Genomic DNA, 20,764 nt, shown 5'->3' with positions numbered 1-20,764 from the left:
GATATAAGAGTGAAAAAGGAGAGGACAATGCTACAATATACATGCAAATTTTAAAGAGGGCAATTCAAGTAGTGACAAGTACTATGAAAAAATGAAACTTTGTAATATGATAGATGACTGGAATGTGGGAGAGCTTTAGATGTGGTGTCAAGGAATGCTGCCGCCCACCTCCGCCGCCCAGGAGGTGATATTTGAACCAAAACCTGAATGGCAAAGAGGAGTCAGCCAGTAAAGAGCCAAGGGAAGAGCATTCCAGGGAGAGGGAAGAGGGAAGAGCTAATCCAAAAATCTGGAGGTGAGAATGAGTTCAGTTCCAGGGGTAGAGACCAGGCCAGCATGGCCGGAGTGAACTGAAGGGAACAGCAGGGTCAGGAAGTGAGGCTGGAGATGCAAGTCTTGGTCACATAGGACCATGAAGGTCATAAGGCTGAGTTTAGATTTTATTGTAAGAGTTATGAGAAGGAAAGCAAGCCTAGGAACGACATGATCTAATTTACATTTTAGACAAGTACTTCAGCTGCTCCGTGAGGAATAGAGTGTAGAAGAAAGAGCGAAAGCAGGGACAACGATCAGGAGACTACTGCAATGATCCAGGCCACAGAGGATGGAATCTTGGACTAGGGTGATAGTGCAAACAGGGAGAAAAGAGCAGATGTGGGTCCACTTTTGAAGTAGAGCAAATAGAGGTGGGAAAATATTTGAAGGAACAGGGGCCATACTAGAACAATCCTAGGTTCTGCCTGAGAGAGTGGGTGAATTTTCTGAGATGAAAGACAGAAATCAGTTTTGGAGAAAATACCAAAGAGAACTCTTGTATGAGGTAGGCTGGAATATAGCACAGTAACAGTATCAAATGCCAGTGTAAAGTTGAGTCATATTGTGAAGGGCCTGGAGTGCCAGAATGAAGAGGTTGGGCCTTTTTTTTTTGTAGAGGCAGATGAAGAGGAGCCATTGTAGCCACTGTCCAATGGACAAGTAGCATGATGAACACAGTAATTTTGGAAAGTGTCTTGTTAAGTGGTTACATAGATGGTCTGGAATGGATAACACCTCATAACACTATTCATTGTTATTGTTGTTGTTGTTGAATACAGGGCCAGGTACTGTACTAGGTGCAGGGGATATGACCAGCAAAACCACATACAATGTACGCCCCAAAGGAAGAACTTAACAAATTAGATAAGCATGCAACAAGTGCAGAGCCTGAACCAAGAGCAAGTGTATGACTCTATGTGGCCACTCAGCAACCAGAATTGGACTTACTTCGGGGACTAGTCGACTTCCGTACTGAGAAATGGACATCCACTGACACCAGTTCTAGGCCATCTCTGCCCCAAACTACTGTGAATTACGGCAAATCACTGCCTCTCTGGACCACAGTATCCGCGTTTTACGAGAAGATACCCCAGATGATCTAATTTTCCTCCCAATCTGATGTTTGGGATTTTCCTCTCCAAAGACCACAAATCTCACTCTAAAGCTACTAACCGGTGTCTTGACATTAGAGCGAAGTACTTCCGTCCTTCCCTGGTTCCTGTCCAGGAAGCCTAAATCGGTGCCCGGTTGTCACGGCAACCGCCTGGGCCCTCCTCCGGCGGGCGGAAACTTACAGTGACGACTGTAACTACCCACTATCAGGCGTCCCGTTTGCCAGGTTAAAACATGGCCACCGCTACAGCAACCGACCCAAGCTTCTCCCTAAGTACCCGGGCCTGAGCAGCCCTGGGGGCCTACGCTTGGGCAACACATTGGAACAGCCCCGCCAGTAAGCGAAGGAGATTTCCGGAATCCTTCACCCAACCCTTGGCACCTCGGGTCTCTCCCTGAGGCCCCGACCACCGCCCTAAACGTCACTTCCGTCGACCCATGCGTCCAGGATTGACAGCGGTACATATCCAATCATAAGCGGGCCCACACCCCAGGCCCAGGCAGGGCAGGCACAGGACTGGGAAGCCCCGCCCCTCGCCGACGTGTGACGTCGAGTCGCCATGGCCAGCTACCCCTACGGGCAGGTGAGTGTGTTGGGGGCGGCGGGCGATTTCAAGTAGGGACCTTGCCGAGTCCAGGCCTGGGCCCCGCTTTGCTTTCTCCTGGCATTCTCCGAGCCCTTCCCACCTTCAGCGAGGTCTCGGGCCGCAGAGAAAGCGAAAGGGCTGGTCGGTCGCGCCTGTCTCACGTCACTCAGACTACAGGTCTGGGAGGTCGCGTCGCGCCCCCTCTGACGTCGCGCCCGCGGGGATTTGGGGACCTTGAACCCCACGTAATCAGGCTGGGCTCCGCCGGGACCCCACACCTTCTCAGGACTCCCGCGGGGGCTCCCGGCGGGCTCACCGAAGTCAACAGAACATTACGAACACTCGTTTCGTCTGCATCGTTCGGGGCGTCTGATAAAAATACGCCCCTGACATACTGCATGCGAATCATCAGGAGAATCTGTGGTTTCCGCAGGTTCCTCGAGTGACCTTGTTTACTTAGACTGACACCTCCGTTTCACTCATAAGAAAAGTGAAATCCAGAGAAGACACGAACTTAACCCGAAGTCTCCGGGCAGGCAGCAGAACCCGGAAGCCGTCAGCAAATGCCTCTTCCCCACTCCCGAGCCCATTTTGATCCAGCCAAGAACACCTCAGCAAGGTGATTCTGTGGCCTGAATCCTTTGTTGGATGACAGATCGGTAGAGTGGTTAAGTTCGGCTTGGAGTCAGAAGAAGGTTTACACCTTGGCTCCATCACTTCCATAGTTATGAGCCATTAAACAGGGTATTTTGCCTTTGTGAGCCTAAGTTTCAACCCCTCTTGAAAACTGGGCCCAATAATAGGGTCTACTTCAGAGAGCTGTCATGAATAGTAATGACGTCACACTTGTAAAGCATTTGGTCTTTTTTTTTTTTTTTAAGATTTTTTTTTTTGACAGAGATCACAAGTAGGCAGAGAGACAGGCAGAGAGAGAGAGAGAAAGAGGAGGAAGCAGGCTCCCTGCTGAGCAGAGAGCCTGATGCTGGGCTCAATACCAGGACCCTGGGATCATGACCTGAGCCGAAGGCAGAGGCTTTAACCCACTGAGCCACCCAGGCTCCCGCATTTGGTACTTCTAAGAGTGTAAGAGTATTTTAGTATTTGGATTTTTTTCTAGACTCCCTAGAAGGTCAGTGCCAGGAGGGACCTCAAAATAGTACCTTTATTTTAAGAAACTGAAGCCCAGGGAGGGCTCCTGATTTGCCCAAGATCGTACTAATTTAGGAGATAAAACCCGTGCAGGGAAAATTGGAAAGCAAAATTATATGGGATATTAGAAAGTGCTCAACAGAGTATAGTCACATGCCATAAGAATGGTGAGGGAGTGAAGCCCTTTGTGGCTTTTGGATTTGGACCTTTTTAATCTCAGTGAGGAAGGCCCCATAAACATGCTAGCAGAGATTATTATCCCCAATTTATAGCTGGGGAAGGAGCCCAGAGAGGTTAAGTGGCTTGCCCAAGGTCACAGTATAGCAAGTGAGGGAGTGAGGCTAGGACTGGAACTTAGAACTCCTTTCGTTGCATACTTAGCAGAGTAGACAAAAAGAGGATAGCACGGGCTGAGGTTAGAAGGAAGTACAGCCTAGCAGGGCTTCTGAAGCTCCATTGCATTTGTTGGGTCTTATGAAATGTTAATAGGTATCGCTAATAAAGGAGGATTCTGTGATTAAGTAAGTTTGGGAAATACTCCGTGAAATACAGCTGGGTAAGTTCGTTCAACATGAGGCATCTCAAAATTCTTAATTTGTTAATATGCTTTGTAAATCTGCTAGAGAGGGGTAGAATATGCGGTATTTCTTAAACTTATTTAACCACGGAACTGCTTCCCATCCCAACCCCCTTTTTCTAAAATTTCTGGTCATTTTTTGGGAACACTAGTGTTCTTGAGGAACATAGTTTGGGAAAACATTGCCATGGTGCATTGGATGGTCTGTATCAGAATCACCTAGGAGCTTGTTTAAAAAGCACATCTTTGGGGGCACCGATGGCCTCGTCGTTTGAGCGTCTGACTGGGTTTTGGCTCAGGTCATGATCTCAGGGTTATGAGCCCGAGCCCTGTGCTGGGCTCTGCGCTCTGCCCAGAGTCTGCTTGGGATTTTCTCTGCTTCTCCCTTTGCACTTGCCTGTCTCACTCTCTCCTTCTCTCTCTCTCACAAATAAATAAATCTTAAAAAAAAAAAACAAAAAAACCACGTTTTGGTTCTACTTCAGACCTATTCTATACCCAGGAAGGGCCCAGGAATCTACATCATTATAAGCTTCCACAGGTATTTTGTATGCATCTTAGAGGCAGTGACATAGAAATTAAGAACTTGAACTTCCAGGTTGGATGCTGCTGGACAATATCCTAATTCTAGCACTTAACAGTTGCACGCCCTTGGACAAACCATCTATGGGCTCCGAGCCTCAGTTTCCTCACCTTTAAAAAGGGAGGAGTAATACTTTGTAGGGCTGACATGAAGACAGGCTGATAAAGCTTGCAGCGAGCTTGGCACATTGTTGATACCAAGTGTGTGCCAGTGCCTAGTGGCGGCCCTTGCTGCTCTGATGGCTGTTAGGCCACATGGCCTGGGCTTCTGCTCAGAGTGAAATACTGGAAAGAAGCACAGAGAGAAAGGTGTCTAGAATAGAAGAAGAAATGCTTTTATTCCCCCCCCCCCCCACAACATACCCGGACTGCTTGTGCAGCTCCTGGTCCAGTGTATTCCCAGGAAATACCGGGTTGTTCCAAAGCATCCAAAGGCTTAGCGTTGCCTCCTCTCTACCCAGAACATAGTCCTGCAGGATTGCAACCTACTGTTAGGAGTCAAAACTCAAACTTTCCACTCCCTCCAGCCCTGGAGTCCTCGAGCACGGACTGAGGGTTGGAGCAGTGAAACTCGAGTAACCTTTGGTCCTGGGTGGGAGAGCCAGCTCGATGCGTTTCAGCAATTGAGAGCTTGGTCTCTGAGACTGAGAGATTTGGCTGCACGTCCCTGCTCTGCCACTTTCTTACAGAAATTTCTTGCCAAAGTCCAAGGCTCAGTTTCCCCTTCTTTAAAATGGGGTCATAAGGGTACCTACCTCAAGAGTTATTGTAGATTAAAGGAGATAACCCATGTAAGGTGCTTGGCGTGGTGTTGGGCATATAGTAGATACTCCAAGGAAAGAATGATACAGATAGACAAATCGTGGAATCAATGTGATAAATGCTAGATGGGAGTAAGTGTAAGGTACTAGGACAGCACAGGAGGGATGCCTGACTAAGTCTGGCGGGGAGGAAGCCTTCTTAAAGGAGGTGACATAAGCCAAAAGCTGAATCACCGGTAGGCATTAGCTGAGTGAAGAAAGTAGAGGGGAGAGCACGCACAAAGGTCAGCAGACGGGAGCCCAGTATTTTAGAGGAATTTCAGGAGATCAAAACGGAGTGAAGAAGGGGAAAGGGCTAAGAAATGACACCAGAATGGTAAGCAAGGGCCAGACCCTCAAGGACTTTGTATGCTTTTCGGGGGAGTGTGGACTTCATCCTGACTAATGAGGGAGTTGTAGAAGACGCTTGTCTCATGTGTGCTTTGGAGCTGGTACCGTGGGGCACTGTGAGAATGGACTGAAGCAGGAGACCCTGGAGACGGGGAGACCCGTCTCAAAGCTGATGAAGTACCCTTGATCAGAGAGTACGGGGGCCTGGTGAAAAAGGATTTGAAAAGCATTTAGGAGGTAGGATTGACAGAACTTGGTGCCTAATTGGGGTGATGGAGGGGAAGAAAGAGGTGCCCAGGAGGGCACTAGGGCTTCAGGTTTGGGGGACTGGGTGGGAGGTACCACTCACTGAGATGGGGACACAGAGGGAGGAATAGATTTGGAGAGAAGGTCCAGGAGGTTGTTGGATATGTGGGTCTGCAGCTCAGGAGAGATGAGGCTGGACAGAAGGATTTCGGGATGTCAGCATCAGGCGGTAATTGAAGTCTTGGGCAGTTCTTGGCCCACTGTCTATTGGCTGCAGGTTTCTGGCCTTTAAATATTTTAGGAGGCTCTGCCTCGCCTGTCTTCTTGATCGTTTAACCCCTTAAATGTGTGTTAGCCTCCTCCACCCGAAACTTGAGGGGCAGCTCCAGAGACAGGCCTCTTTTTGCAAGATGGCCTGTTCCCTTCCCCATCAGGACTCCGCACAGACCGACCTTTGATACCTCTGAACCTCACGAAGGTCTTGGGGGCAGAAGGAAGACCTCTTGCGCCCAAAGAAAATAGAGAACTTCCTGAGTGGGTTATTGAGGAGGAGGTGAGCCCCCCACCCCTTGCAGGCATGCAAGCAGATTCAAGAAGGTGCTGCAGAGGTTCCGCCCTCTCCTGAGCGGCCGGACTGGAGGCTCTCGGATCTCTCACGGTCCTGTGGCTCTCAGATCGGGTCTAGGTGCTGCGGTACGAAAAGAGTACGATTCCTCCGCTTCTCCCTGATTCCCGGGCTCAGAACCTCTGAAAGATGGCCTAATCCAGCCCTTCCCCCTTCAGCCCTGTCCACTGTAGAAATGCATCATGTCTGACAGTTACATTGAAGACAGTCCTTGTTCGGTCACGGTTGAGTGAACACAGGGGAGGGTGGTAGAGTAGAGGCCCTGTTTTAACTCCCAGGTCACCCGTTCCAGCTGCGTCAATCATCACAGGCGTCCTGGGAAACTGTGCCTTAACTTTCTCATCTGTGACATGGGGGTAATAGCACTTCCCTAAGGAGACAGCATGAGTGGGAGCCGCTGAACCGGAAGCACCTGGCAGAGCTTCCGGAAAATGTTAATTGCCGCTCCCCGACCCCAGTATAGCAAATGGAGTTTATGCGCGATCGGTAGAGACCCAGGGAGGAGCGCCAGGCGGGCTCTGTTGGCGGCGGCATGTGCCGAGCTTGCCACTCCTGATCACAGGGTTGAGTTTGAGACCCACCTTGGGCGTGGAGATTGCTTAAAAATAAAATCTTGGGGGCCCAAAGAGTCCCACGGATAGTTTTCTATAATGTTTCAGAGATCGTGATTGCTGAACTCTCTCTCTCTCTCTTTTTCTTTCTTTCTCTCTCTTTTTTCTTTCACAATCTTGTGTTGATCAACATGAAATGCTCTTGGAAAAAGTCTCAAAAGGGTTGGCAGCGTGGAGTAGCATAAAAGAACAGGGAGTCAGGGACTCTGGTTCTCATGTCTGGTTCAGACCTTCACGGACAACTCCGTGACCCTGGGAACCATCGTCCCCGGACTATCTCCCCGGCCTGGGTTCTGCCTCAGTCAGTGGCTCTGCTTCATCTGTACACGCGGGATAACCTGAGTCATTCTGAACACTTCCCTTTCCTTCCCCCGCCATCTCCTCCCTAATTGAATTAGTCGTCAAGTCATGTCTAGCCTATCTCTGAAATAGCTTCAGAATCCATCCTGTTCTCTCCATGTTGAAGTCCATTGTCTGGTTCAAGCCCTGCCTGCCTAACACCTGGGCTGCTGCCTCCCCCTCGAGCTCATCCCCCACCCCACTGTGGGTTAATTCTCTAAACAAGGCTCTGATCACGTTCCTCCTCTGTTGGAAACCCTTCTATGGCGCTCTGTTTCCTCAGGCATAAAGCCCAAACTCTTCAGAGCGGGATTCATGTGCTCAAATATTTATGGAGGCTTGCAGGTGCCAGGCACTGTGCTGGACCCTGGGTACCCTGATGAATGAGGCCCAGTGTCTGCCCTTGGGGCACCCACTGTAGCGTGGAGGAGACGCAGATAGACAGAAAGTTCCTTAAGACACCAGTAACTCACCCGCTCACTGAAATGCAGCAGGAGGGGAGCCTGGCCAAGGAGAGTGTAAAGAGACTGCCTCTGAGTTCACCTTGCATCCTTGCCCCCGCCCCTGCTTTCCAGCCATCCCCCCACTTCTCTGTGCTCACTCACAGGCCTGTGCCTGTCTTCTCCCTCCTGTCTGGAATGTCCTTTCCTGCTTTGGGGAATGCCTAGGCATCCTGCAAGGCCAGCTCCAGTATCACTCCTGCCTCCTCCAGGAAGCTTTCCTTGACTCACTTCACACATTGCTTCATTGGATTCCTCATCCATCATTCAACAAACGGAACAAATTCCTCTGTCTGTGCCTCCTTGATAGCATTGAAGTGGACTTTTCTGATGGCACCGATCAAACTGTACTTGAATCACCAGTGGGACCCTCGGGGTCCTATTTAGTTTGACGCCCCAGGCCTAGTACGATACACTCTGTAAGTGTTCGCTGGATGAAGTCGTTGTGCTTGCGTACCTCAGTTTCTTCATCTGAAAAGCAGCCTACTAATAGCTTCCTGTTTTCTGTTTGAGGACTGTCGGTAGGTTCTGTGGTAGCATCTGCGTGTTTGTCAAAGTACTCTCTAAAGGTGAGGGCTCTGACCCAGGGCAGAGAGCAGAGGGTTTAGTCGCCAGATTGTGCCAGACCCAGCAGGCCCCTGGCTTGTGATACTGGGAGGGTCAGAAGACCTGCCTGGCAGTGCCTGCTTTGTTGGGGTGGCGGGGGACTTCCCAGGCGGAAGGCCTGGGCCTCAGGTGCCCTAGGCCAGGGGAGTTACGGGCCTGGGTGTGGTGGGAGGTGGTCCGGCTCCATCTCTGCCTCCAGTTCCATGGGATTTGAGCAGGTCCCTTTCCCTCTTCTTAGTTTCACCATCGGGAAACTGAAGGGGTTAGACCCCCACCTTCTGCGCACCCCTCCCATCACACTGCTCCAGCGCCCTCGGAATCTTTTTCGTTCTTTTCATCCCGGCTCAAACACTGCTTTCTCCTGGAAACTCTCTCGACTTCACCCTCTCTCCTTTCTGGTTCACGGCTTGTGCATGCACTTGAAACACCCGGTTCCTTGTGCTCTTTTATTAGATGTTATGAAGAGCATTTCCGCGCCTCTGCTGTCAACTGGGAGCCCCTTCCCACCGGCTCTCACCTTTATACACCCCCTCCCCAGGAATTTACCTGGCCCAGGGCTTTGCGGATGATGAGTAACGTAACAGCAGCCAAGATTTCTAGATCATTTGCTCTATGCCAGGCACTGTTGTAAGGACTTGTTTTCTTATATCAGTGGTTTTCAGACTCTCTTTTTGAGTCACTATGAGGCATCTGCAGAGCTCCCTCAGAATCTAAGAGAGGAGGGGGCCTGCCTGGCTGGGGCTCTGGCACCCCCACCGTGCTTCAGCCAAAACCACTTTCTTTTGTCAGTTTTTAAAATTTTGTTTTATCAAAAGAGTCTTTAGCTAAAAGTTAGACTGACAAAATTCTGCTGCATTTATGTCTTGTAATCAGCAGAGCGGCCAGTAAGGGAGAGAGGATTGTGTTTTACCTGTGAAGGAGGAGGCTTGGAGAGAGGAAGCCTGGGACCCGCAGTGAGAGCTCCGCTGGCAAGTGGAGTTCTGAGTCGGGATCGGTGTGTGACTTCACTGTAGAGAAAGAAGTCTTGCCGCCAGCTCTGGCGGTTTCCAAAGCCTCAGAGCTCCCAGTGTGCTGAGTGGGGAAGGTGGAAGGGCCTGCTTCCTGCTCCCCACCAAGAAGCCCCCCTACCTTGAGCCAGCAGACCTCCTTTAGATGAAGTGTGAGTTTGGCCTCAGCCTCGAGGGAGAGTGTCCCAGAAGCTAGCAAACACGATAAAAAGAGCAAGTCCAAGCTCTCCGCGGCTAGGCCACTAGTGTGCCTTCTAGGTTTATCTCCGGCGTGTCTAGATGGTAACCCCCCTCAGAGCTGGGCCCAGCTGCTCCCCGGGCCCCTGTGCCCAGCCCGTCCACAGCTGTGTTGGGGCTGCGCTCTGCCATGTAGGTAGTTACAGCTAAACACTGAGTTTGGGGATCCCTGGCTAGTGGTGTGGGGACCTGGACGAAAGAGGGAATGCCCCCTCGTCTGCGCTAAGGGACAGATGGCCTGGGTCCCGGCCCCAGCCCCTCCACGCAGTCTGGGTGCAGTTTTTCTGGACTGGGGTTTCCTCCTCTGTCAGAGCGCTTCGCACACCTGGTCTCTTTTCATTCACACACCAGCCTGGGAGGTAGGCACTGTTGATTCCCGTTTAGAACAAAGGATGTTGAGGCTTAGGGAGGGGAAGTCAGTCTGGTGAGTAAATGGCAGAACCCGAAGTCAGTCTGGTGAGTAAATGGCAGAACCCGAATTCAGACTGGTTTTCTTTGACTCTTACTGATTCTGCTCCCTCCAGTGCCTGAGGAGCAGGGTCTCCCCGGCCTGTCCCAGAGTCACCAGGGAGAAGGGGACATGCTCTCGTATCTCAAGCTATTTTCAGCTGAGGAAGATGTGCTGCAGCCCGCGCCCGGGACATGTTGCTCGGGGTTGAAGAGCAGCGGGTGGGGACCGTGTTTGCGCTGTCAGTCCTCAGGTAGCCATGGAAGTGGCACGGGGGAGGGGGTGGGATTTGGATTCTTTTGCCTCCTTGTTTGTTCAGTAATTACTGAGCCTGCAGTCAACACTGGGGGCGGGGGAGAACGTGGCCAACCAGACAAGATCCCAAGCCATCACGGAGCCCCTTGGTGTGATGGTGGGGAGCCAGGAGAGCGGGATTCTAGCCCTGACTCCACATGTCATTGGTGGTGTGATCTTGGGTAGGTCTTCTCTAGAAGCCTCAGGTTGTCCATCTGGGCAATGAGGGCACAATTCCAGCCCTGCCTCTGGGAAAGACTGGCAGTGGCTGGGTTTTGTGACAGTACAGGGTCATGCTGTGGCTGGTTTCCGGCCTTACCGTTCTGACTGATGGTTTGTTCTTGCAGGGCTGCCCAGGAGCTGGAGGACAAGCGCCCGGAGCCCCTCCGGGCAGCTACTACCCTGGACCCCCGCATGGTGGAGGGCAATATGGCAGTGGGGTACCCGCTGGTGGCGGTTATGGAGGAGGTCCTGCCCCCGGAGGGCCTTATGGACCGCCAGCTGGTGGAGGACCCTACGGACACCCCAACCCTGGGGGACCCCCCTCTGGAACTCCAGGAGGACTGTATGGTGGAGCGGCCCCAGGGGGCCCCTATGGTCAGCCGCCTCCGAATTCCTATGGGGGCCAGCATCCTGGGCCTTACGGACAGGGACCTCCTCCAGGTAAGTAGGGATCTTGGGCTCCAGGTCCAAGATCTCTGACCTTGTTCTGAGTTCTCCATGGCCCATCCTTGCCCTTCCTGTGGGTGTGCAGGCAGCTTGGTCTCTGGCGCCCTAGCATCTTGCCTGTAGCTCCCGCTTGCATCAGCAGAACATGAAGTCCGTGAGTTAGCTTTGCTGCGGGGACAGCAACTCCAGAGTCACTTGGGCTTATGACGACAAACATTTATTTCCATTGCTTACTCGCACTTCCTTACTTTTGCTTACGTGTCCGCAGCTGTGGCTCTGGCTGCTGAAGTTCCATGCCACATGTCTTTTCCTTCCAGATCTGGGCAGAGGGAGCAGCCCTTAGTTGAGATAGGCTGTTCTCGTGGCAAGACAGATCGGGAGGGCTAGCAGGAATGCCTGGTGCCTCTGAAACGCTTCTGCATCGAAGTACTTTACATCTCTTCCACTTCTATTCGTTCTGGTGGCCAAACCCCATGCCCTGGTCAAGCCTGACATCAGTCAGATGGGAGTGGACAGTGCTGTCCTGCAGGGGCTCTGCAGGCCACTGGGCAGTGGAGAGGTTGTGCTGTGCCCTTACAGGGGATCAGCAAACAACCGGAAGCAGCAGACCATGGGGAAAACCCATGTCTGTGTGAGAAGACTGGCCACTATATATAGAAAGGGAAGGTGGTGGAATTGTTGAAAGCTTAGGCTTTTGAGATCAGGCCACGTGCTGACCTGATTGAATGACTTCACCTCTTTTTTTTTTTTTTTAATGATAATTTTTTAAAAAAGATTTTTATTTATTTATTTGACAGAGAGAGATCACAAGTAGGCAGAGAGGTAGGAAGAGAGAGAGGGGGAAGCAGGCTCCCTGCCGAGCAGAGATTCCCGATGTGGGGCTCGATCCCAGGACCCTGAGATCATGACCTGAGCCGAAGACAGAGGCTTAACCCACTAAGCTACCCAGGCTCCCGATAATTTTTTTTTTAAAGATTTTTATTTATTTATTTGACAGAGAGAGACACAGCGAGAGAGGGAACACAAGCAGGGGAAGTGGGAGAGGGAGAAGCGGGCTTCCCGCCGGGCAGGGAGCCTGACATGGGACTTGATCCCTGGACTCTGGGATTGGCAGACGCCCAATGACTGAGCCACCCAGGCACCCATGACTCATCTCTTTATGCCTCAAATGTGCACATCTGTAAAATGGGGGAGATACACTACCTGGCAAGTTTATTAATAAGGGTTTGATGAGAAGGTGCAGGTAAATGCTGGGTACAGTAGGAAGGGCTTAATACTCAGTATTCTGTGAGCTAACTCATTCTGGGACGTTCTCAGCAAAGACGTATGCCACACGTAATGTGACAGCACTTGTGGTGAGGGTGTCACGTGAGAGATACTGAGGCAGGCAGGAGAATGATGGGATGCAGGGAGGGTAAAGAGCAGAGGTGCTGGAAGTGATGTATTGGACAAGGTGGAGGTTGGGGTTGGAGAGTCAGTGGGGCAGGGAATCCTGGTGGGGCCTTCAGGCACTCTGAACATGACTGTGTGACCTCAGGCAGGGGGTCGGGGAAGGTGAACACCTAGACTCCTCTTTCTTCCCGGACTCTTCCATCGGCCCCTTCACAGAATGCTTATTCCCAGGAGACGAAGCAGCAGCATGCAGCCCGGAAGCATCTGGTGCATCTGCAAGGCCTCCTGGGAGTGGCCCCTCGGGGAAGCTGCTGCACTTTCCCGCACCTTCTCAGACAGGTGGCCCTGAGGGAGAGCTCACATACTGGCGGTTCTAAACAGAGCCAGTGGCATTTATCTTGTCAGAGCCCTGAGCTTCTGGCTGTTTGCTTTCAGCTCAGCAGCTTCGTGGGGGAGTTCCTCCACCTTCTAAAATTGTGTCTGTGAGCCCACGTGAGGTCACTGCAGGTCGAGGAGCCCCTCTTTGTGAGGCTCAGTCCTTTAGGGCCCGAGGCCTGAGATCATCTCTGGGGCTGCAGAGAGTGGAGAGATGTGCCTCCGACTCTGAGCTGCTCCCCATCTGCAGCTTCCACTCACGTGGCTGCCGTTGCCTCCTCTCCGGTGCGGCTCGTGTCTCCCTGGAGCTCTCCTGCACGGGAGTCACCTGGGAGGCCCTGCCTCAGCCCCACCGGATGAATCCAGAAGCTAGAATGCCCGCGCCACTGCTCTGCAAGACAGATTTGCCCATCAAAGGTGCCCCACGGCTCTCAGGGACGTTCCCCCAGGTGCTCAAGACCCAGCGGGCCTCTCCAGCCTCCATACCTGCCGGGGACTGTCCCCGCTGTCCACCTGAGTCCCGCCGGAGTTCTCTGAACACCTTCTGCCCCTGCCGCCTGCTTTCCTTCTCCCCATCGAAGCTCTCTTCCCCTCCGTTCAGTCAGCTTCTCCTTTAGGAAGATGTGCCCGCACACATTGGCAGACCCTTTGCTGCAGCTTTATTTTGCTTTTCCCTCAGTTACTCATCACACGGCCCTGGAAAATCGGTCTGTTTTCGGAATGGGGTGATCAATACTCCGACAACTCACCATTTGTCTGAAGTCCCACAAGCTGGTGAGGCTCAGAGCTCTTTGCCTCCAGAGCCTGGGCTCTTCTTTGCAGACCGCCTGGACCACATGTCCCAGAGACACTCTCACCTGGGGCCACAGCCCTTGCTCTCTGTGGCTCAGCTGCTGTTTTAGGAAGGCGCTGTGGGACCTGCCCGTGTTTCCCATCCATGGAGGTCACCTAGGCCCTCAGTCAAGCAAACCTTTTTTTCTCTGGGACTAGGGGGTGGTTTCTGCGTGCCACTGTGGCCTGTGGCTGCCTCTGATGCTGCCTTGTGGGAAGGATCACTTTTGGTGGCCAGTTCACTCAGTCTGCTTTCCAACATGAAGGCCTGTGTGCCTCCCCACTGTCATCTCCCACCCCTTCACCCTGCATGGCTTTCCATACGAATGATCCTTTCCTCTGCCTGCTTACAGACACGCAAAGCTGTTTGAACCTCAGCAGCACCAGTAATCAGCAGTTAGATAGAACTTAGATTGTAATAGATGCTGACTTCACAGTAACCTTGTGAAGTAGATGCTCTTGTCTTCACTTTACAGATAAGAAAACTGAAACAGAGAATTTAATAAGCCAAGGCCACAAATGGGGGAGCTGCGACTTAAACCATGAGGCCAGCTCCGGCATGAATGCAGAACCTTCCCTGTCTAGGTCTGGCTCCATGCTAGCCCTTGGGCACTCAGAGATGAGTTTTAGGCTGGGAGCTTGCCCACAGCTTACTCCAGCTCCAACCTGGAAGAGGATAGAAGAAAACATGCACACGGCCATAAGAGAGAAGGAGTACAAAGGAGAGGGGAAGGAAGCCTGTGCAGAGATGGACAGGGAAGACCCTATGGAAGGAACGGTGTTTTATCTGGGTCTTGCCGGGGGACAGGAAATGATGCAGAGAGATGAGGGAGAAGGGGTCCATGGCAGGGAACAGTGAGTACAGCCTCTGGTGGGAATAAGCAGGGATGGCTAAGAGCGAGTCTGATGCTTCATCTGGGCTAGAACAGAGCCGTGAGGGGGACAGAATGGGAGAGGTAGGCAGGAGTGGACCACACTGGAATGCCGGATTAAGGCTGCTGGACTGTTTTGTAGGCAGTGGAGCCTTGAAAGAGTTTTGAGGCCAGGGGAAATGGGTTAGAACCGAGTTGGATTTTAGAGATTCCTTGATAGCAAGTGAAGAGTGGCGGAGAGGATGATTTGGTTAGGCTTTTTGGTCTGTTATAGCAATCCACGCGAGAGGTGTTTAAACCAGGGCCGGTGCGTAGGAACGGAGAGGGGATACGGAACTAGGCAGCTCTCTGGGTGCGTGGGGGTGAGGAGGTTCAGAGGTGTCTCCAGGGAGGTTTGGGGACGGGGATCATGCGTGGGAGCTGATGGGGCATGAGAAGAGGCAGAGTTCCATGGCCGTAATACACTCTGGTGACTCCTGATGGAATGTGTCCACTGTCACCGTGTCAGGGAAATCAGACGTGGATCAGACCTGGTTCTCACACCAGAGAGCCCCCTGCTGCTGTGACTCTCAAAATACCTGTTTCTCGGCTCTGCACGTCAACTGCTCAGCAAACGCTTTTGGATTCCCAGTCTGTGGAGAAGAGAGAATCCTTCTTTTCAGAGCATTCTCAGTCAGCTGGAAAGTCCCTGTTCCCTAGAAACTTAAGATCAAAGAGAGAAATGACTGGAACACTGTAGGAAAAGCCCAGCAGTTTCACGGAGTAGACACCTGCTACAGATACTCCTTGAGTCTATGCTCAGAGACTCTACTCTGAGTCTTCCATCAGGGTAAGGCTGTTGCCTTGATGGAAGATGGGGTAGGTGGCCTTGTGAGGCTTTGTGGGCAAGGAACGCCTGCCCCCAGGGAGGCACCAAGGCTGGCCCTTCCCAGCACGTCCTTAGACTGGCTCTGAGACCTGCTTCTGACTTCTCTGGTTTGCACGCCTGCTCACAGGTGGCGTTCCTCCGAATGTGGATCCTGAGGCTTACTCCTGGTTCCAGTCAGTGGACTCCGATCACAGTGGCTACATCTCCATCAAGGAGCTGAAGCAGGCTCTGGTCAACTCTAACTGGTCCTCTTTCAATGATGAGACATGCCTCATGATGATCAGTGAGTCCTAGCCCTTCCCTGGGGGCTGCGGGCTCGAGTGGGGCAGAGCCACCTGACTCCTGACGGCAGGTGGGCAGCCATTCGGGGGAGAAATCTTTTAGCCAGGAAGGACTTCAGGCAGGAAGTTGGGTTCAAGGTGAGATCCTCTAGACTGAGAGCTCTTTCCCTTAGATTTGTCCTCAAGTTCTAGACTTTTTGAGCCCCAGATTCAGTTTTCCATTCTGCAGAATGGGACTCCCTGCAAATGGCACCGAGGGGGTTGGCGGCCAGCTGGGCAGGGAAAATGTGGTTCTGGAAGGGCCAGGGCTGAGGGTGGCCAGGGGCGGGGGCTGGCCCACATTTGGTGAGCGTATGTCTGAGGTACAGGCATCTGGGCCTCAGACCTGTGATTCTGTGGCGTTTCCTGCTCTGGCCTGGGTGCTACCTGAGGACCCTGGGCCTTCCGTCCTGAAGCTTTTCTTCCCTCCGTTCCCTCCCCACCCAAGACATGTTTGACAAAACGAAGTCAGGCCGCATCGACGTCTATGGTTTCTCAGCCCTGTGGAAGTTCATCCAACAGTGGAAGAACCTCTTCCAGCAGTATGACCGGGACCGCTCCGGCTCCATTAGCTACACGGAGCTGCAGCAAGGTGAGGGCTGTGGGAGGGGCTCAGCGCAGAGGCAGAGCCCCGCGTTTCCGCTCAGTCCCTGTGCCGGGGGAGCCGGTTTTCTCTAGCCTCTGACTGCCAGATACCCATCTGCATGGTAAAATGCTGCTCTCGGCACAGGTGCGCTCTCCATCCCGTCTGTGGTCTGGCTGTGACACCGAGCCAAGATCCAGGGCAGGGGGAGCACCCGGTTCCAGGATGAGGGCTGGACTCCCCTCGGGATGGCACTCCTGGCTAATGCTGGGAACTCAGCAGCCCAGGGCACCTGGAGACCAGGACCAGTGGCTGGTGTGGCTCCTTCCTTTCTGGTTGCTAATATGCTGAATGGAAACAGCCCTGTATGGGAGCTCAGAGAGGTGTTTCTGTGGCCATCTCTGCTCGAAAGCAGTTTCCTTCCCAACTCTGGGACCCAGACCACACTAAAAGTGACAGTCAGCTCAGGTGACCTGAGGCCATAGCTCCAGGTCCGGTTCTGAGTCTTACTTTAGAAGATGGGTGGTTAGTGAGCTGATAAGAATCTGACAGGGACCTTTGCCACCTGGGAGGGAGAAAGGGCTCCCCAGAGAATCGGGCCCTTGGCCCTGGGCATGGATTTCAGTAAGACCGAGGAGCTCTGTGGGTGGGGGTGGGCTCACCGGGTCTGCACCCTGGTTGAAGGACAAGGACATGACCTGCACTGATCCCGTCTCTTTTGCCTGGTCCTCTCATGGATGTTGGTAAGGGTGATACTGTCACAACAAAATGCGTGTTTATTGACTGCTTGCTAAGGGCCAGGCACCGTAATAAGCAGTGTTAACGTCACTCACGCTCCCTGGGTGACAGCTAGTGTTTGTTATTCCCCACCCTCACGTGAGGGCACTCTCTTTTTTGCCCTTTGGCAGATGAGAAAACCGAGGCTGAGTTAGGCCACATAGCAAAAGGGGAGCTTTTAGCCTGGGCTAGTAGATATGTGGAAAGGAAGAAAGGAAGCCTCCCAGGTTGGGGACAGGGTAGCATGTAGGCCATGACCTTGGAACCATCCAGCAGCCTTGCCTGGGGAGATGGTGATTTTATTATTTTCAGCAAATTCCACTGAGGGCTTACTATGTGTCAGGCACTGTGCCAAGTGCTTTGCAGGATCCCTTCTCTCAGTCCTTACTATGACCTACAAGGTGATATTAGCCCCACTTTAGAGAGGATAAGATAGGATTAGCAAGGTTAAGTAATTTGCCCAGGGGCTGTCTTAACTCCAGAGAAGGCCTTTGTCATGTCTCCCTCTGTGCCACACTGCCTCTGATGTCCGCCCTGGGCAACGGGGTCCTGGCGGCTCAGGGTTCCTTCTGTAACGCAGACGAGTCCCAGAGGAGCATGGCTAGCTCCATGTCATTCTGGGACCCTCTGGGCCCGATTGAACAAGAGTAACGGAGATTTGGAGAAAGGGACTGGGGCTTTCCAGCCAAGGAGAGCATCCAGAGAGAGCCCCTTTGGGGCTCCCGCTATCTCAGACAGACCGTAGGGATGTCTGCCCTCTCTCCATTTTGGTTTTTATCTCCTCAAAGTCCCGTGCACTGCTGGGATCCCCAGCTTTAGTTGACAGCCGTGCTCACGGTGGGGTTTTGTGTCTGCTCCCTGTGCCCTCCTCCGCAGCTCTGTCCCAGATGGGCTACAACCTGAGCCCCCAGTTCACCCAGCTCCTGGTCACCCGCTACTGCCCACGCTCCGCCAGCCCTGCCATGCAGCTAGACCGCTTCATCCAGGTGTGCACCCAGCTGCAGGTGCTGACTGAGGCTTTCCGGGAGAAGGACACAGCCGTGCAGGGCAACATTCGGCTCAGCTTTGAGGACTTCGTCACCATGACAGCTTCTCGGATGCTCTAAGCTGGCCTCTGGGGAGAGCAGAGTGGACCAGGGACCTTTCCTGGCTCCTGAGAGTGGGAGAGGCATGTGGGGCTCTCCTCTTTTCCTGCCCCTTCTAGAAAAAGATTCTCCCTTGCCTGATGCAGCACTGTTTCCGAAGAGGGCTGGGAGTCCCGTGTCCCTGTCACCAAATCGTGGGGACCTGGGCTGAGGCCACACAGGTAGTGGCCTGACCTAAGAGAGGACTGAAGTTGAATGTCCTGAACATTTAATGTCCTGAGCCCTAAGCATTTAAATGACCCAGCCTTGTGCCAGGAGCAGGAGATGTCAGTGGAGTGAGTAGTGCCCAGTCAGCTGAGCTCCAGCCTCTGGCTCTTCCTTCTGCGCCCTGACACCAGTGGTAACTGTTCATCAGCTCTTGCCATTAGCACCTGAGCCCCCTCACCTTCACCGTCTTGTCCAATGAACCCAGTTTCTCCAAAGTGGACGTTAACCAAGCAGGAGGGAGGTTTGTCCACGGCACCAAGTGGCTTGGGTTCCACCAGCCCCACGTCCCAAATCCGTGCGTGTTGACTTCTAGCTGCCTGGGTGCCGTCCCTGCTCAGGGAGCTCAGACGGTCTGTTCTCTGGGCATCCTCGGCCAGGCTCCCCCTCTGCAGCTTGGACCCCTCCCTTGCCTGCCATTCTCTGCTTGGCTTCAATCCCCAGGGGACAGTTGCCTCCTCCCAATGCCAATGCTCTTTTTTTATTTGTGTGTGTGTTTTTTTTTTCTTCTTTCGGGGCCAAAAGTCCAGTGAAACTGTAAGCTTCAATAAAAGGACAAAACTCTGTAGTCCCATGCGTCCCATCCCACCTTCCTAGCTGTGGGTTTATCTGCGGGATTTGCGCGTACGCATCCATTCAGCGAACATCGAAGTGCACACTGCACGGTGTGGGACGGGGAGTCTCATGGGGACATGGCCCACATGGGGCCGGTCCCATTTACCAGGGTGGAGCTCCAGTGCAGGGGCTGGCCAGGTTCGTGTGTTCTGTCACCGTTCTAGGACCGTCGCTGTTCTAGGACTGCGCTCTGGGCCACAGGCACCACCCCAGACTTCACAGCATGGCCTTTTTATTATCTCAAGCCCTCGTTTGATCTTCCAGACAAACTGCATTTATTAAGTCATAACTTTCCCCCATTTTTATTAAGCACAGACATCTGTCCTTGCTAGCTGGGTCTTGAGATCAGCGTGATAATCCGTCTACACCAAATGTCTACAGTGATCTGACAGAATTTCAATCAAAAGCCAAGACACCAGACATTCTGGTTTGCTGGGGGGGGACCTGATCATGGGCACTGGTGTGATAATTCTTTTCCTCTTGGGGATGAAGAGAAGAAAGCTCTGGGCCCAGCAGGTGGTGGTTGGAAGCAGCTCAGTGAGGCCCGCAGGTATGTGGGGCTCAGCCCTTTTGTTCTCTGGGCTGCCAACATGCTAGAATGCTGGCCCCAACCCAGGTGGAACCCAGTTCCGGAGGCCAAACTCCACCCGGGGCTAGAATCCTCTCTGTTGCCCCATGGTCAGTCCTGCCTCTGCCTACCAGCCTCCAGGGACAGAGCTCAGTGCCCTTCCAGGAAGCAGGCTTCCTCTGACCAGCAGACACTTCTTCCTGATGAGATTCCAAATCCTGCCACCTTGAAAACTACCCCTGGACTAGCGTTTTCTCTCTTGGGTCACCCAGAAGCTCTCTCTCCCCTTCCTGCCAGCCCCACCTCTAGACACCTAGAACTGCCATGTTCCCCTGGGAACTCCCTCCCCTGGGCTGGGTGGCTCCGGGGTGCTTCCGCAACTCTTCCCTGAGCATTGCTCACCTTGGCATCCTCGTCCTCTGAATTTTTTCCAGTTCATCTGAACCTCCCCAAGTGGAGCCTTGAGCCCACCATTGGACTGGATTCAGCCAGCGGAATAGACTAGAATGAAACCATTACAGGACACTTCTCTCCTTCGATCCCACCGAGCCAGGTGTCGACAGCAATGTCTCTAGAATGGCACCAATCACAGTCTCAGCCTCGTGCTCAGCCCAGGCTCCTTAGCCCCAGACCTGGGTTGGTCCTCGTGGGTATGGTTGGTTCCAAGCTTGGGAGCCTGCCGTCACACACCATTCTGCACACTGCACCTCCAAGCCTGGCTACATGAAACTTGGCCCACAGCTTGGGATCACAAGGCCAACAGGAGTGAGGAAGGAGCAGGGTGGCCTATCCCACCGGGCAGCACCCGGGCGTCCGTGGAAATGACCACAAGCACTGGTTTGGAGAGTTGCCCAGAGAGTGGACAACATCTTTAGGCCATAACTTCCACCTGCTCTGGGAGAAGTGTGATGCCTAAGAGGAGGGGCGCTTAAGCATCTCTGGGCCGGGGCCCCAGCAGGACCATGGTTTTGCCCCATTTTTTTGGTGGGGGAGGTCAGTTCATCAAATCAAGCAGAGCCAGGGGCCACGCACAGCTGAGCTGGCCCCCTCCAGATGTCTCCCGCCCGTCAGCGGAACCCTCCTCAAGGCCGCACTCCACTTCCTGCCCTGGCAACGAGGGGCAGGGCCTCTGGCAGCCCTCTAATCATCTTGGTGGCA

General features: G+C 53.1%; 1 protein-coding gene across 1 annotated transcript; it reads left to right on the top strand.

Annotated features, from left to right (window-relative positions):
• The first annotated feature begins 1,887 nt into the window (after positions 1-1,887).
• PEF1 (penta-EF-hand domain containing 1) lies at positions 1,888-18,991 on the top strand. The gene is made up of 5 exons (XM_032864019.1): positions 1,888-2,012; positions 10,735-11,050; positions 15,522-15,677; positions 16,163-16,306; positions 17,951-18,991. The coding sequence occupies exons 1-5, from the start codon at positions 1,989-1,991 to the stop codon at positions 18,178-18,180; spliced, it is 870 nt and encodes a 289-aa protein (XP_032719910.1). The 5' UTR covers positions 1,888-1,988; the 3' UTR covers positions 18,181-18,991.
• The last annotated feature ends 1,773 nt before the right edge of the window (positions 18,992-20,764 follow it).

This window comes from Lontra canadensis, unplaced genomic scaffold, assembly GCF_010015895.1.
Source record: "Lontra canadensis isolate GAN:19392208 unplaced genomic scaffold, GSC_riverotter_1.0 scaffold25, whole genome shotgun sequence".
In the NCBI taxonomy this organism is placed as follows: Eukaryota; Metazoa; Chordata; class Mammalia; order Carnivora; family Mustelidae; genus Lontra; species Lontra canadensis.
This window is presented reverse-complemented; position numbering and strand designations above follow the sequence as displayed.